The sequence below is a fragment of the Canis lupus genome, chromosome 1, assembly GCF_003254725.2.
Source record: "Canis lupus dingo isolate Sandy chromosome 1, ASM325472v2, whole genome shotgun sequence".
Taxonomy (NCBI): domain Eukaryota; kingdom Metazoa; phylum Chordata; class Mammalia; order Carnivora; family Canidae; genus Canis; species Canis lupus.
Window position 1 is genome coordinate 103744757 of NC_064243.1, and position 14035 is coordinate 103758791.

A 14035-nucleotide genomic window follows, 5' to 3' on the forward strand; every position below is an offset into this window, starting at 1 on the left:
CCCACGTATATGCTCTTCATGGAGATCTCTTTTACATTTTCTCTTTAGGTTATATATTTAACTCTTGAAAAAAAAAACTCTTAATAAAAGACAAAAACCATAACCTTAGACATACCTAAGATAGAGCTAATATAGTAAATGGAGCATCTTGGGATTTGGTTGACACTCTGAATGTAGTACCTGCCTTCAATTACCACACAGAATCCAATGGCTTTGAAGAGGAGCATCAGTCCCTGAGAACCGACTGGATGGCCACCGGGGATCTGGTGGTAGGCATGGTCTTCTTATCACAGACTATCCTTGGAATCCTGGGGAACTTCTCTCTTCTTTGCCATTATCTCCTCCTCCACTTTACTGGGTGCAGGGCAAGGTGCACGGACCTGATTCTCAGGCACCTAACCATAGCCAACTCCTTGGTCATTATCACTAAAGGAGTCCCGCAGACCATGGCAGCTTTTGGGTTGAAATATTACTCCCAGGATTTTAGATGCAGTCTTCTTTTCTTTGTTCAAAGAGTGGCCAGGGGTGTGTCCATGGAGAGCACCTGCCTCCTGAGTGTCTTCCAGGCCATCACCATTAGCCCCCAGAACTCCATGTGGGCAGTGCTTAAAGGGAAAGCTCCCAGATACATTGTCCCCTCCACCACTGTGTGCTGGATCCTGAACATATTGATAAACACCATTTTTCCTCTTTCTGTGATTGGCAAGTGGATGGATGCAAACATCACGAGAAAAACTGATTATGGATACTGTTCTTCAGTATTTTACCATAAACTCATAGCCTCACTGTTTGTAGCATGGCTTTCATTCAGTGACATTTTAGCTTTGGGGCTCATGCTCTGGGCCAGCGGCTCCATGGTTTCCATCCTGTACAGACACAAGCAGCGGGTCCAACACATTCACACAACCAGGCACTCCACCAGGTCCTCTGTGGAGTCCAGAGCCACACAAAGCATCCTGGTCCTGGTGAGCACCTTTGTATTTTTTTATGCCCTCTCATCCATTTGTCAGATTTGTCTGTCTTTTTTAAATACCTCAAGTCGGTTGATGGTGAGCATGTCTGCATTCTTTACTATGTGTTTTCCTTTTCTCAGCCCCTTTGTGCTCATGAGCTATGACTCCAGAGTGACCCGATTCAGCTTTGCCTGGAGAACGAAAGAAAATTCTAACATTTTGGGGCACCTGGGTCGCTCAGTCTGATAAGTGTCTGCCTTTGGTTTGGGTCCTGATCTCAGGGTCCTGAGATTGAGTCCTGCAACGAGCTCCCAGCTCAGCAGGCAGCCTGTGGCTCTCTCTCCCTCTGCTCTCCCCCTGCTCGTGCTCTCCCTCTCTCTCAAATAAATAAATCTTTGCAAAATTTCTCCTCATTGGATATGTGGTTTTTGTTTTGTTTTCCACAGTATTCCAGTGTACATGCACTCATTCCCCCATAGATTGGTAGAATTGTGAGCACAGTTATGCAAGGGGCACATCATAAAGGCAGGCAGAGGCACGCATCACATGCACATGCATACATAGTGACATGTGTACGTATACGTGATACCAGTAAAACTAGATATACACACGCAATTACATCATGTTTCTTAGCTCTCCAGCAATAATATGGAGAAGTGTACAGTAAGAAATGTAGAAATAATATTAAAGAAGATAATGACAAACAGCTTCAACTCTATTTGGTATTTGTATCTTCCTTCCCAATTTGTTGTTTAAAATTACATATAGGGGTGCCTGCATGGCTCAATCAATTAACCACCTGCCCTCGATTCAGGTCATGATCTCAGGGTCCTAAAGTTGAGTTTCACATCTGGCTTCCTGCTCAGTGAGGAGCCTGCTTGTCCCCTCTGCCTGCCACTCCCCCTGATAGTACTCTCTAAAGATAAATAAAATCTTAAAAAAAAAAAAAAATGGTCGAAGAGTCCTGAAGTTCTTCACTCTACCACTTACCATGTTCTATCTTCTAAAAATTTTTTTAAAGTAATTCTAGGCAATTAACTTACAGTGTTAAGTATCTCTTGGTTGTTAACCTAGGTATTGCGGCAACTTAAGAAACTAAAGCATGATATTATTAGATACTGCTGACTTCTATCATGACAATGGAAGGGAGCGATGCCACCAATCTATTCACATCCTCACAATTTTCTAATTGCTCCTCTGTATTTAAAACATTAATATGCATGCACAGGTCCTCCGTGGACAGCTCCGTGAAGTTTCACAAGTGAACACACCTCTACACGCAACAGAGCACTGTCAGCCTGGCAGAGGCTGCCTCCTTGGTGCCCCTCTCAATCACTTTGTTTAAGGGTCACCCTAGGACATCTAAGATCTGAATCCCCTACCTCTTTGCCTTTGATACAAAAGGAATCCTGTAGCACAAACTCTTTTGTATTTTCATTGTTCAATTCCATGTGTTTGTGATTTTATTGGTACTATCAGCAGGTGGTTGTTTATCATCTACTGGCATCGGTGATTGGATCTCATTGTGAGAAAATCAAACAATTTAATCACTATGCTAATGAAGCACATGGGGCTGGTTTTCTCTTTGGTGCTATTAGAATGATGCTGATGCTGGGACGTCTGGGTGGCTCAGTGGCTGAGCATCTGTCTTTGGCTACAGAATTTTTTTTTGTCCTAAAATTGAGTCCCACATCGGGCTCCCTGCATGGAGCCTGCTTCTCCCTCTGCCTGTGTCTCTGCCTCTCTCTCTGTCTCTCATGAATAAATAAATAAAATCTTTAAAAAATAATAATAATGTTAGAATGCTGGTGATGTGCAAATTCTAGAGTGTGATGAGATGTACGTGGAAATTTTTCAGATGTCTATGTAGTAGTGATATTGCTGAGTGGCAGGTTGCCATTGTTTGACTTTGGGACACATTGCCAAAGAGTCTGGCAAAAGCATGTGTATGGATTTTACAACAACGAGTGTTGATGAGATTCTTAGTTTAGTTGTATCCTTGTCAACAGTTGGTATTTTCTGTCATTTTTGGTTTATTTTATTTTATTTTATTTTTTAAAATTTTTATTTATTTATGATAGTCACAGAGAGAGAGAGAGAGTGAGGCAGAGACACAGGCAGAGGGAGAAGCAGGCTCCATGCACCGGGAGCCTGACGTGGGATTTGATCCCGGGTCTCCAGGATCGTGCCCTGGGCCAAAGGCAGGCACCAAACCGCTACGCCACCCAGGGATCCCTCATTTTTGGTTTAGCATTCTTGTTACTGTTGATGGTATCAGGCAGTGACTTTATTTCCAATTCCTTGATGAGAAACAACTTGAACATCTTTTCACATATTTATTGGCCATCAAGTACATCCTTTTTTTGAGTGTTGCTTTATTTTACCCATTTTTTCCAGTTGTGTTTCCTATCTTTCTCTTATTGATTTACAGGAGATATTTAGACATGCAGAACATGTTTATCCTTGGTGCTGGCCCTATCTATCCTCTATCTATCTGTCTATCTATCTATCTGTCATCCATCCATCCATCCATCCATCCATTCATCCATCTACCTATGTATCTACATATCTAGGTGGCTTTTGATGAGGAAAAAACTCTTAATTTTCATCTAATTTGTCATTTCCTCCTTTCTAGTTGAGGTGTTTTGATATTTATTTATTATTTTTAAGATTTTTATTTATTTATTCATTCATGAGAGACACAGAGAGAGAGAGAGAGACTCTGTGTGTGTGTGTGTGTGACTATCATAAATAAAATAAAAAAAAAAAAGAGAGAGAGAGAGAGCGCAGAGACACAGGCAGAGGAAGAAGTAGGCTCCGTGCAGGGAGCCTGACATGGAACTTGATCCCAGGTCTCCAGGATCAGGCCCTGGACTGAGCCCTCCGGGCTGCCCTGTTTTGATATTTAAAGAAATATTTTCCTATTCAAAGATCACAAAAGTAGCATCCCCTGACTCACTCTTTCTGGGGACCCTTAGCCTACATGTCAGAGGACTTAATGAATCATCTCAGCTTTGGAAGGATATAGTATTATTGCAGTACTAGGATGCGGTAAAGAACTTGTTCCAAAAAAAAAAAAAAAGAACTTGTTCCCTACTGGTCAGTTGTATTTTCCACATTACTGGCAACTGCAAACCCACCTGACGTAGACATTAACCTGCTCATGTCTTTGCCTTAATGTAAGATGGAGATATCCTACCATGATAAATACATCTTCCAATTATGTCTGTAAATGAAGAGAGAAGTTTGATTGAGGAGTAAGCCCTGTTGACAATACATATATAAATATTGATACAGGCACAGAATATGTTCATGTATGTTAACAGACAACATCCAAAACTACACAAAAAGGGGTTAAGTCTCAAAAAAAAAAAAGGTCCATATGGAGATCAAATGTATTGGGCAAGGGGTATTATTGGGACTTTAATTTTATTCCTTAAGTACTTTATACAAAATATGCATGTGATTTTTTACAAGAGAAAATATTTTTAAATATTGCAATATATCCACAGAACTATTCCTAATGGTGACCTCCTGTGATAGCTTCTCATATGGGAAAAGCAAGGAAAAACAGAAAACTAAAATGTGCTGTATATTGGTATGTTTTATTTTCTCAAAGCATGTGTAATATTTTAGAATAGCCACAATAAAGGAAAGGATTTTCATCATATCAGGTTTCAGTCATGAAAGCTCACGACATAAGCAGGGCTTGGAAAGCATAGATATTTATTCCCATCACAAAGCATCAAGTACCAATAAACACATCCTGCCAGACCCACTGTGATCACTCTAATTGTCATCCCCAAGGAGAGAGAGAAGGTTGTGTCATTCCCCCAAATTCTACTTGTAGCCCTATGCTGTATACTAAGGCTAAGAAATTTTTTAAAGATTTTATTCATTTATTTATTCATGAGAAAGAGAGGCAGAGACATAGGCAGAGGGAGAAACAGGCTTCTTTCAGGGAGCCTGATGTGGGACTGGATCCCAGAACCCTGGGATCATGATCTGATCAAAGGCAAACGCCTAACTGCTGAGCCCCAGGTTACTAAGATCTGAATTGCCTTTCATTCAAAATTTTTTTAAAAATCCAATAATAAATTGATTCCAATATAAATGGAGAAATTGAGTGGGGAATGAATTTGTGAGTTCTGCTGTGATTGTCATCCCTTAGTCTATTTCCCTGCAGCCTCAGACTTCCAACCCATGAGTTGGGTAAATGTGATCTTTCTCATGTCCTTCATCTCCTGTCTCTCCTCATCTCTTTGAATTCTCCCTGCCCCATTATCTCCACCCAGCCTTTTTGGACCTCCATCCTGCCACATGGCCTCCAGTCTGTGCCCTTTAGTGTTCCATCTCACTAAGGACTCCATCATCAGTCCAAAACTTGCATGATTTCAACTCCATACCACCCTTCCTCCCCTCCCTGTGTCCAATCCTCCTTTCAGTGACTGTAGCCCAAGGATTTTTTTTTTAAGATTTTATTTATTTATTCATGAGAGACACACACACAGAGAGAGAGAGAGAGAGAGGCAGAGACACAGGCAGAGGGAGAAGCATGCTCCACGCAGGGAGCCCGATATGGGACTTGATCCCAGGTATCCAGGATCACACCCCGGGTTGAAGGTGGTGCTAAACCTCTGAGCCACCCGGGCTGCCCCTGTAGCTCAAGGATTATGTCCTTTATGTTGACAGCCCTCAGCTCCTGAGCTTGTCCCCCATTACCCCCCGCTATTCTTTTTTTTTTTTTTTAATTTTTTATTTATTTATGATAGTCACAGAGAGAGAGAGAGAGGCAGAGACACAGGCAGAGGGAGAAGCAGGCTCCATGCACCGGGAGCCCGATGTGGGATTCGATCCCAGGTCTCCGGGATCGCGCCCTGGGCCAAAGGCAGGCGCCAAACCGCTGCGCCACTCAGGGATCCCACCCCCTGCTATTCTTAACAGTGGTTCATTGCATGCCATGACACCAGGCTCCTATATGCTTCCAACACCTAGTGTTCCAACTCTTCACTTTCTTGTATGCTCTGCCCCCTTGCATCTCTAAGCTCTGCAGTGTATTTCATCCCCACTGCAGCCTTTGACCTTCAGATGTCTTAAGAGCCTGTGACTTTCTGCTCTGTGGCCTCTGTCCCCCATGCATCTTGCTCTCTGAAACCACAACTCCTCCACATGCACACTCTCCTGTGTCCTGTTTGTTGCAGTGCTCTCTGTCATGTAGTTCCTCGCCTGGACTCTGAGTCTGCCCCTAGGCCCTGGATCTCAGGTGGCTGACAGCAGTTTGACAGTCTTTTGTGTGGGATGCGTCAGGGCAAGTGTCCAGGTGGGGATCACTCTAGTTTCCTGGTTCTGCAGTGAAGAGGCCTAACAGGAGGGAATGGGATTTTTTTCTATCTTATGTGGTCCTGTGAAAAACAGATGAAGCAGTCCTGGTTCAGACATGAAAGTGTTTTCTTTCTTTCTCCTCTCTTTTTTTAAAAAAGATTTTCAAGTAATCTGTACATCCAACATGGGACTCAAATACAACCCTGAGATCGAGAGTCACATATCCTTCAGACTGAGCCAGCCAGGTGCCCTGGAAGTATCTTAAATAAATTAAAATTATATGATTCTGAGAGTTAGCTTCTATTGGGCAAGCTCAGGAAACAAAGGTAGGTGTGGTGAGAACATTATGATATACTCTTTTAGCAAATTCAGATTTATGAGGCAGTTTTATCTATACTCACCATGCTATACATTATATTCCCAGAACTTACTCATCTTGTGTATCTGAAACTTGTCCAGGACATCCCCATTCCACCCCCACCCTCAGCCCCTGGCAACCACCATTCTAATCTTTGCTTTTTATGAATTTGACTATTTATTTATTATTTTTTAAAGATTTCATCTTTAAGGAATCTCTACACCCAACACAAGACCCAAACTTACAATCCCAAAATCAAGAGTCCCACACTTTACCAACTGAGCCAGTCGGCACCCCTTTATAAGGTTTTTTTTCCAAGATTTTTAAAAAAAGATTTTATTGAGAGAGCAGAGAGTACAAGAGGTGGGAGGGACAGAGGGCGAGGGAGAAGCAGATTCCCAACTGAGTGGGGAGCCCAGTGTGGTCTTCATCTCAGGACTCTGGGATCATGCTCTGAGCAAAAGGTGGGCTTTCAACCCACTGAGCCACCCAGGTGTCCCAATATAAAGGTTTTTTTTTTTTTTTTTTAAGACAAATTAATGATAGGGGGAAAAAATGGAAGGAGGGGTCCAGTATCTGCATCCTCGTGGAAATGACAGGATACTTAGTGTATCAACTACAGCTGCTATTAACTTCGACCATGTGGTTCAGATGCTGTCTGCCAGATTTCTTCGCTATAACACTAGTATTTTTTTCCATTATGATTAAGAAGCACTTTGGGATATTTACTGAGTGATGTGCATAAACCATGACACTTAATCTGGAAATTCTCTTTTGAGTTTGTCCTTGCTTGCAGTCCACTTGCTTTGGAAAGTGAAGGCTCTCACTTTTGTGTATTAATGAATTTGTTTTTTGCAAGACAAGGCTAAATAAGCCAAACTTTATTCCTTTAAGTTTCCATTTCATTCCAAAGTCATGTTGGACACACTTTTCTTTATGCCTTTGTTGTGTTTTCAGAAAAAGAAAATAAAAAATCAGATACCTAATATATGTTAAATTACCTAAAATTCTAAAATATAACGCAGCACAAATGATAGAGAATATAAAAATTGTCAGTGAAGAACACAGGTAGAAACAATAGCTCTTATATTGGTTTATGTCATTGTTGTGTGTTTGTGTCTCCACAGAGTTAAAAGACACAAAAGCTTCATCTACAAATAGATTTATATTTATGCAATTGGAAGTATTTCTTAAAATCAATATTACATTTTTTCTATTATATCACTTTTAATATAATGTAAATATTTGGTTACTTAAAAATATATGATGTATGCATAAAATGTAGATGTTATTAGATCAAATCTGTCTGGGTACCTTAGTGTTTTCATGACTCAGTTATAAAATCTGCTGTTTATTCTTTCAGGGTTGTCTCTATATATTGGCCTTGCATGTGTCTTCCTTTTAGATAAAGTCTAGGGCAGATAAACTAGGTAAAACCCCAGTTCTGCCATTTACTGGATGTCGGACAAATATTCTTATAAAAGAAGAAGAATATTGAAGTAATATTTTTTTGTGGTTTTATGCATCATGAAAAACTGGTAGAAAAATGTCTACTATACAATCCTCTTAAGAAGATTGCTCTTGCCATTCTTACTATTGTGTGTGCAAACCTGTAATTGCCATGAATCTCTCTCACTTCAAAGTGGTTCATGGATTTGCTCATCAGTTCTACCTCCTTGCTGCGAAAGTACATGGCCTTTGGATTTCAGGCATTAGCCCAAGTAGAGATTCAGAAACTCACGCCCCACCCCAGAACTTCTGAATCAGAATGTGCATGTTAACAAGATCTCCAGTTCATTGTGGTACATACACATTAGGATTTGAGAAATACATTTCAAACTCACTATGAGTTTCCCATATGAGATATATATATACAATTTACGATGTGTAGCACTACAAAATCTATATACCTGTGTTGATGCCTTAATTTTTTATTTTATATTTCATAAAGTATATCTACAGTATTTCTGTGGATTTTTTAAAAAAGATTTTATTTTTATGTAAACTCTGCACCCATTGTGCAGCTTGAATTTTCAATCCCCAGATCAAGAGTCACATACCCTTCTGAGCCAGCTAAGTGCCTTCGTTTTTGTGGACCTTATGTCATCTTGTTTCCTTAGGGTTAGAAATTACAGTGAAGAATGATACTGTGTTACAGTTACTTGATTGGATAATTCAGGTCCCTCACCTAAGTCAGAACCAGTTCTCTTAACTCTTTTTTCATGTTGGGCAAATTAAAAAATCTGGCACTTGGTAAATGTGCTTGGTCTTTCAGGGACTGCTGACACACAGGGATGTGGCCATCGACTTACCTCAGGAGGAGTGGGGATGCTGGACCATTCTCAGGGGGAATTGTACAGAGACGTGCTACTGGAGAACTATAGGAACCTGGTCTCCCTGGAGGATAACTTGCCTCCAGAATTCCTCATATATCCTCAGGGTTTACTTTCATTTGTAGAATGTCTCCTGGGAGCTTTTGCTTTCCATGACTAAATTTGGGGTTTGAGGAAACACTTTTGGTTTTGTTGGTGTAAAGGAGAAAATCTTCATGATGTTTTATCTTGACCTTAATCTTTCCAATTCATGAGGTGATCTGCATTCTTCACTTTAGATTAGGGATAATTACAGAAATTCAATGGCATATGGGGCCCCTGACTGGCTCATTAGGTAGAGAGTGTGACTCTTGATTTCGGGGTTGTAAGTTCAAGCCCCACGTTGGGTGTAGAGATTACTTAAAATCTTATTACATCTCTGATTTATCTTTGTCTTAGAGAGAGAGAGGTGAAGGAGGGAGGAGGGCAAAGGGAGAGGGAGGGAGAGAATCCTAAGCAGACTCCATGTCCAGCACAGAGCCCGACACCGAGCTTGATCTCATGACCCCGAGATCATGACTTTAGCCAAAATCAAGAGCCAGAAGCTTAACTGACTGAGCCACCCAGATGCCCCTCTTCTGTCCATTTCATAACTGGATTATTTGTTTTTTGGGTGCAGTGTGCATCATTCAAAGAGTGTGGTAAGAGGGCAGCCGGGGTGGCTCAGCGGTGTAGCACCACCTTCAGCCCAGGGCCTGATCCTGGAGACCTGGGATTGAGTCCCACATCAGGTTCCCTGCATGGAGCCTGCTTCTCCCTCTGCCTGTGTCTCTGCCTCTCTCTCTCTCTCTCTGTCTCAAATAAATAAATAAATAAATAAATAAATAAATAAATAAATAAAATCTTAAAAAAAAAAAAGTGTGGTGAGCATTGCCTCTTCAGGGTGAAGTGCATGGTAGGAAACCTGGAGTGTTTGTGGGAGCCACAAGGTGCGTGTGAGGTAGAGCAGGGCAAGAAAGTTGATATGGAAAAAGAGGAGTATAGGGAACAATGAGGGTACAGAGAGTGTAGGGGTGTGAGGAGTTAGAGGGTACAAGAAGAGAGTGCAAGTGATTAAAAGGCACAAGGGGTTAAAGGTTAGAGAGGAGTCAAAGGACAATGTGAGTTTTAGGGTTCAAGGGATGAGGTCTGCAAATAAGCTGAGTTGGGAAATATTGGGTGTTGGGGGCATAAGGAACACAGAGGGTAATGGTATCAAAGAAGGTAATAGGGCAGAGTAAATAATGGACAGAGTGGGTAAAGTGGAGGTGTGGGTCAAGGCATAGGAGCCAGTATTGATAAAGGGTTAAAGAATAAGGCATGAAAGAGGATGGTTGCAAACCATGTTTTTTTCTGGAGGTAGTTAGTGGTTGGGAAGGGGGGTGCAATGAGGGGGGAGGGTAATGGACACAGGCAGATAAAGTGAGTGGGTGCAGGATGACTGGAACCAGGACGGAATGGTGGGGAGGATATGGTGAAATGCCCCTGAAAAATGAACGGGATTATAGGATGAGGGTGAGTGGGGGAGCTGAGAGCACCTGACCACTGAGGGATGGGATATTTGAGAGCAGGGATACAAGACACTGAAATTGGGCTGATGTTGCTAGAATGGGAGGTAGACATGGCATAAGGGGAAAGGAGGGTATGAGGAGGGCCATAAGAATGGAGGTCAAGGGATCCCTAGGTGGCGCAGCGGTTTGGCGCCTGCCTTTGGCCCAGGGCGCGATCCTGGAGACCCAGGATCGAATCCCACGTCGGGCTCCCGGCATGGATCCTGCTTCTCCCTCTGCCTATGTCTCTGACTCTCTCTCTCTCTCTCTGTGTGACTATCATAAAAAAAAAAAAAAAAAAAAAAAAAAAAAGAATGGAGGTCAAAATGTCTGCCAAGTGGAGGTGGAGGAGAGGTGGTACTGACATCTAGAAGGACCTCACTGAGATGAGGATGGGTATAAGTGGAGGTCAGAGGGGATGGGTGAATGTCTCAGGGGTGTAGGATGCGGATTACAGCAGGTGGTGTTGACAAAGCTCTCCTGGACCAAACTCTAGACAGGCTTCTCTGCCCTACCTTCTTGATGAGACCTCTAGCTGAGCCTATAAAAACTGCTTCTTTTGGCACATGTGATTTTGGACACACACACACACACACACACGCGCACGCACGCACACAGACTTCAACAGACACTATCATGGCTTCTACTAGCTCAAGGCTGCACTTCTAGATGAGAACTCAGTCCAGGGAACATTCAAGGGACTCACTGTTCCAGCCAATGCCTGAAATAGGCACCCCCAAACCCCAACAGGCTTTTGGTTTCTGTGGAGGGGAGGAGCCTAACTTTGATAAGCACCAGCTACCAACCCCAGGGGGCCTGATCACACTGACCAATGCACTTCCCTGCCTCTGCTCCAGCCTGTTTCGTCTTCCTCCCTACTCCAATCTTCTCTCTTTATTTTTTTTAATTTTTTTATTAAAATAAATAAATTTTTATTTATGATAGTCACACACACAGAGAGAGGCAGAGACATAGGCAGAGGGAGAAGCAGGCTCCATGCACCGGGAGCCCGACGTGGGACTCGATCCCGGGTCTCCAGGATCGCGCCCTGGGCCAAAGGCAGGCGCCAAACCGCTGAGCCACCCAGGGATCCCTCTTCTCTCTTTAGATCATCCCCCAGTCACCTCTGCCCAATTTGAGTTATGTCTATGCTGACCCCATTCCCTGTTGCAATGGGCTGAATGGAATGACTTCATTGTCAGACATTATCACCCAACTGGTGAATATTTCCATTTTAGGAGTGTTGGTGCTGTGAATATTCTCAGGCACATCTCCTTGTTCCGAATAGGATGTGAGGAATGAGATTGTACCTCCATGCTTGTGCCTTTTCAAGTTTTGGCCATTTTGTCTGTCCTCCCAAATGGCTAAAACAATCCACCCCCTCTAACCCTGGAAGGGAGTCTCTATTTCCCCACTTCAATCTCATGCTGATAGTCTAAATTTTTGTGAATCGTGTGTATGTGGTATGTTTTTGTTGATTTTACTTATTTGCATTTCTTGGATTACAGTGATGCTGTTTATGATGTAATGTATTATCTACCACCAGTTGTTAGTAATCTGTAAACAGCTTGGTTAGTCATAGTGCCATTATTTGTGGTTTTCCTTTTGCTTGTAGAATGATACAAATTATTTTAAAATCTATTCTGGGTATTATTTTGTTTTGGGTCATGGGCATTGAAAATGTATTTTTCCATTTTGTGGTTGGTCTTAACTTCGATTTTCAGTCAGCATTTACTAGTTATGATATATCAATTCTAGTCTATTCCTTTGTATTCATATATTTTCCTAAAGAAACATTCCTTAATCTTGAATTCATATAATATTCTAAATTTTTAGTTCAATGTTTTCATATTTTCCAATTTTATGCATGTTGGTTTAGCCATGCAACATTTACATATAAATAATTTAGTATAGGGACACAGTTAAAGTTGTACACATTCATGATTATCTAATAATCCCTATTTCCTCACTGATGAAAAAACCTTCGACATTTCAGTATTTATTACATTTGGAGGTCATGTAGGGCTACACATACTGTGTAAGTAATCTTAGGATGGTATTTTATCAACAACTTCTTGTTTTCACATTATTTCATTACAACAGATCACAGCTTCTCTTAGAGTAAGTCCCTTACATTGTTTGTTTGCTTGTTTATTTATTTATTTAAATTTTAAAAATATTTTATTTATTGATTTGAGAGAGAGAGCATGAACAGAGGGAAGAGAGAGAAGCAGGCTCCCTTCTGAGCAAGGAGCCCAATGTGGGCCTCCAACCCCTGAGATGATGACCTGAGCCAAATGCAGATGCTTAACCACCGGAGCCACCCAGGCAACCCCCCCTTACATTGTTTTATTCTCTATCTTTCTCTTCTCTATTTTGGTCCTATATTTTTATTTGTTAATTTTCCAAGAATCTGGTCTTATTGTCATAAAAACACATTGATTAAAAAAAAAAGTCATTGATTTTTAATTGGACCTGACTGAATCACACATTAGCTTAGGGAGAATTTATATATATATATATAAACAACAAACAAACGTAGGTTATATATATATATATATATATATATATTTAAGATTTTATTTTTATTTATTAGACACAGAGAGAGAGAGAGAGACAGAGACAGAGACACAGGCAGAGGGAGAAGCAGGCTCCATGCAGGAGCCAGGCTCCAAGCCACTGGGGCTGCCCAGAATTTATATTTTTATGATAGTTCTGAATATGCATTTAGGTCATTGTCCACTTAGGTTAATATTTATGTCTTGCAGGAATAACATGTAATTTAGGAGGATTTGAGGCTGGAGTAATAAATTAGTAGAAAGTAGCAAGCGTTGTCTATATAGACTGCTTGGCTTTAAGTTTGAAAATGAACTGAGGGGACACCTGGGTGGCTCAGTGGTTGAGCTTCTGCCTTTGGCTCAGGTTGTGATCCCAGTGTCCTAGGATAGAGTCCCTCATCAGGCTCCCTGTGAGGAGCCTCCTTCTCCCTCTGCCTATGTCTCTGCCTCTCTCTCTGTCTCTCATGAATAAATTAATAAAATCTTAAAAAAAGGAAAATGAATTGGGTATTAGATTATATTAAGTATTTTATTTATTTATTTTATTTATTTATTTATTTTATTTTATTTTATGAGAAGAGAGAAAAGGGGGGAGGGGCAGAGGGAAAGGAAAGAGAGTCTTAAGCTGACTCCCTGTTGAGCTCAGAGCCCAATGCAGGGCACAGTCTCACAACCCTGAGATCACCACCTGAGCTGAAGCAAAGAATCTGCTGCTTAACCAACCAAACCACCCAGGCACCCTAAGATGAGCTTAAGTATTTTAAAATAATTTCAAATTACACTAGTCAGAGTATGGAGGTGGCTTTTAAGCCTAGGATTAATTATTTTATGAGAACTGAGTTTTTATGGCATGTAAATAAATAATATATGAGATGTGAACAATCTCAAATCTTGAAAGACTTCTAGGATATGCATTCAAGTGTTCTCTGCCCCTGCCCTACCT

At 41.3% G+C, this 14035-nt stretch overlaps 1 protein-coding gene across 1 annotated transcript; it reads left to right on the plus strand.

The window, feature by feature from the left end:
• Positions 1 to 220: 220 nt before the first annotated feature.
• On the plus strand, positions 221 to 1199 carry LOC112645042 (vomeronasal type-1 receptor 4-like). Its single transcript, XM_025424041.1, has one exon. The coding sequence runs from the start codon at positions 249 to 251 to the stop codon at positions 1197 to 1199; it is 951 nt and encodes a 316-aa protein (XP_025279826.1). The 5' UTR covers positions 221 to 248.
• The last annotated feature ends 12836 nt before the right edge of the window (positions 1200 to 14035 follow it).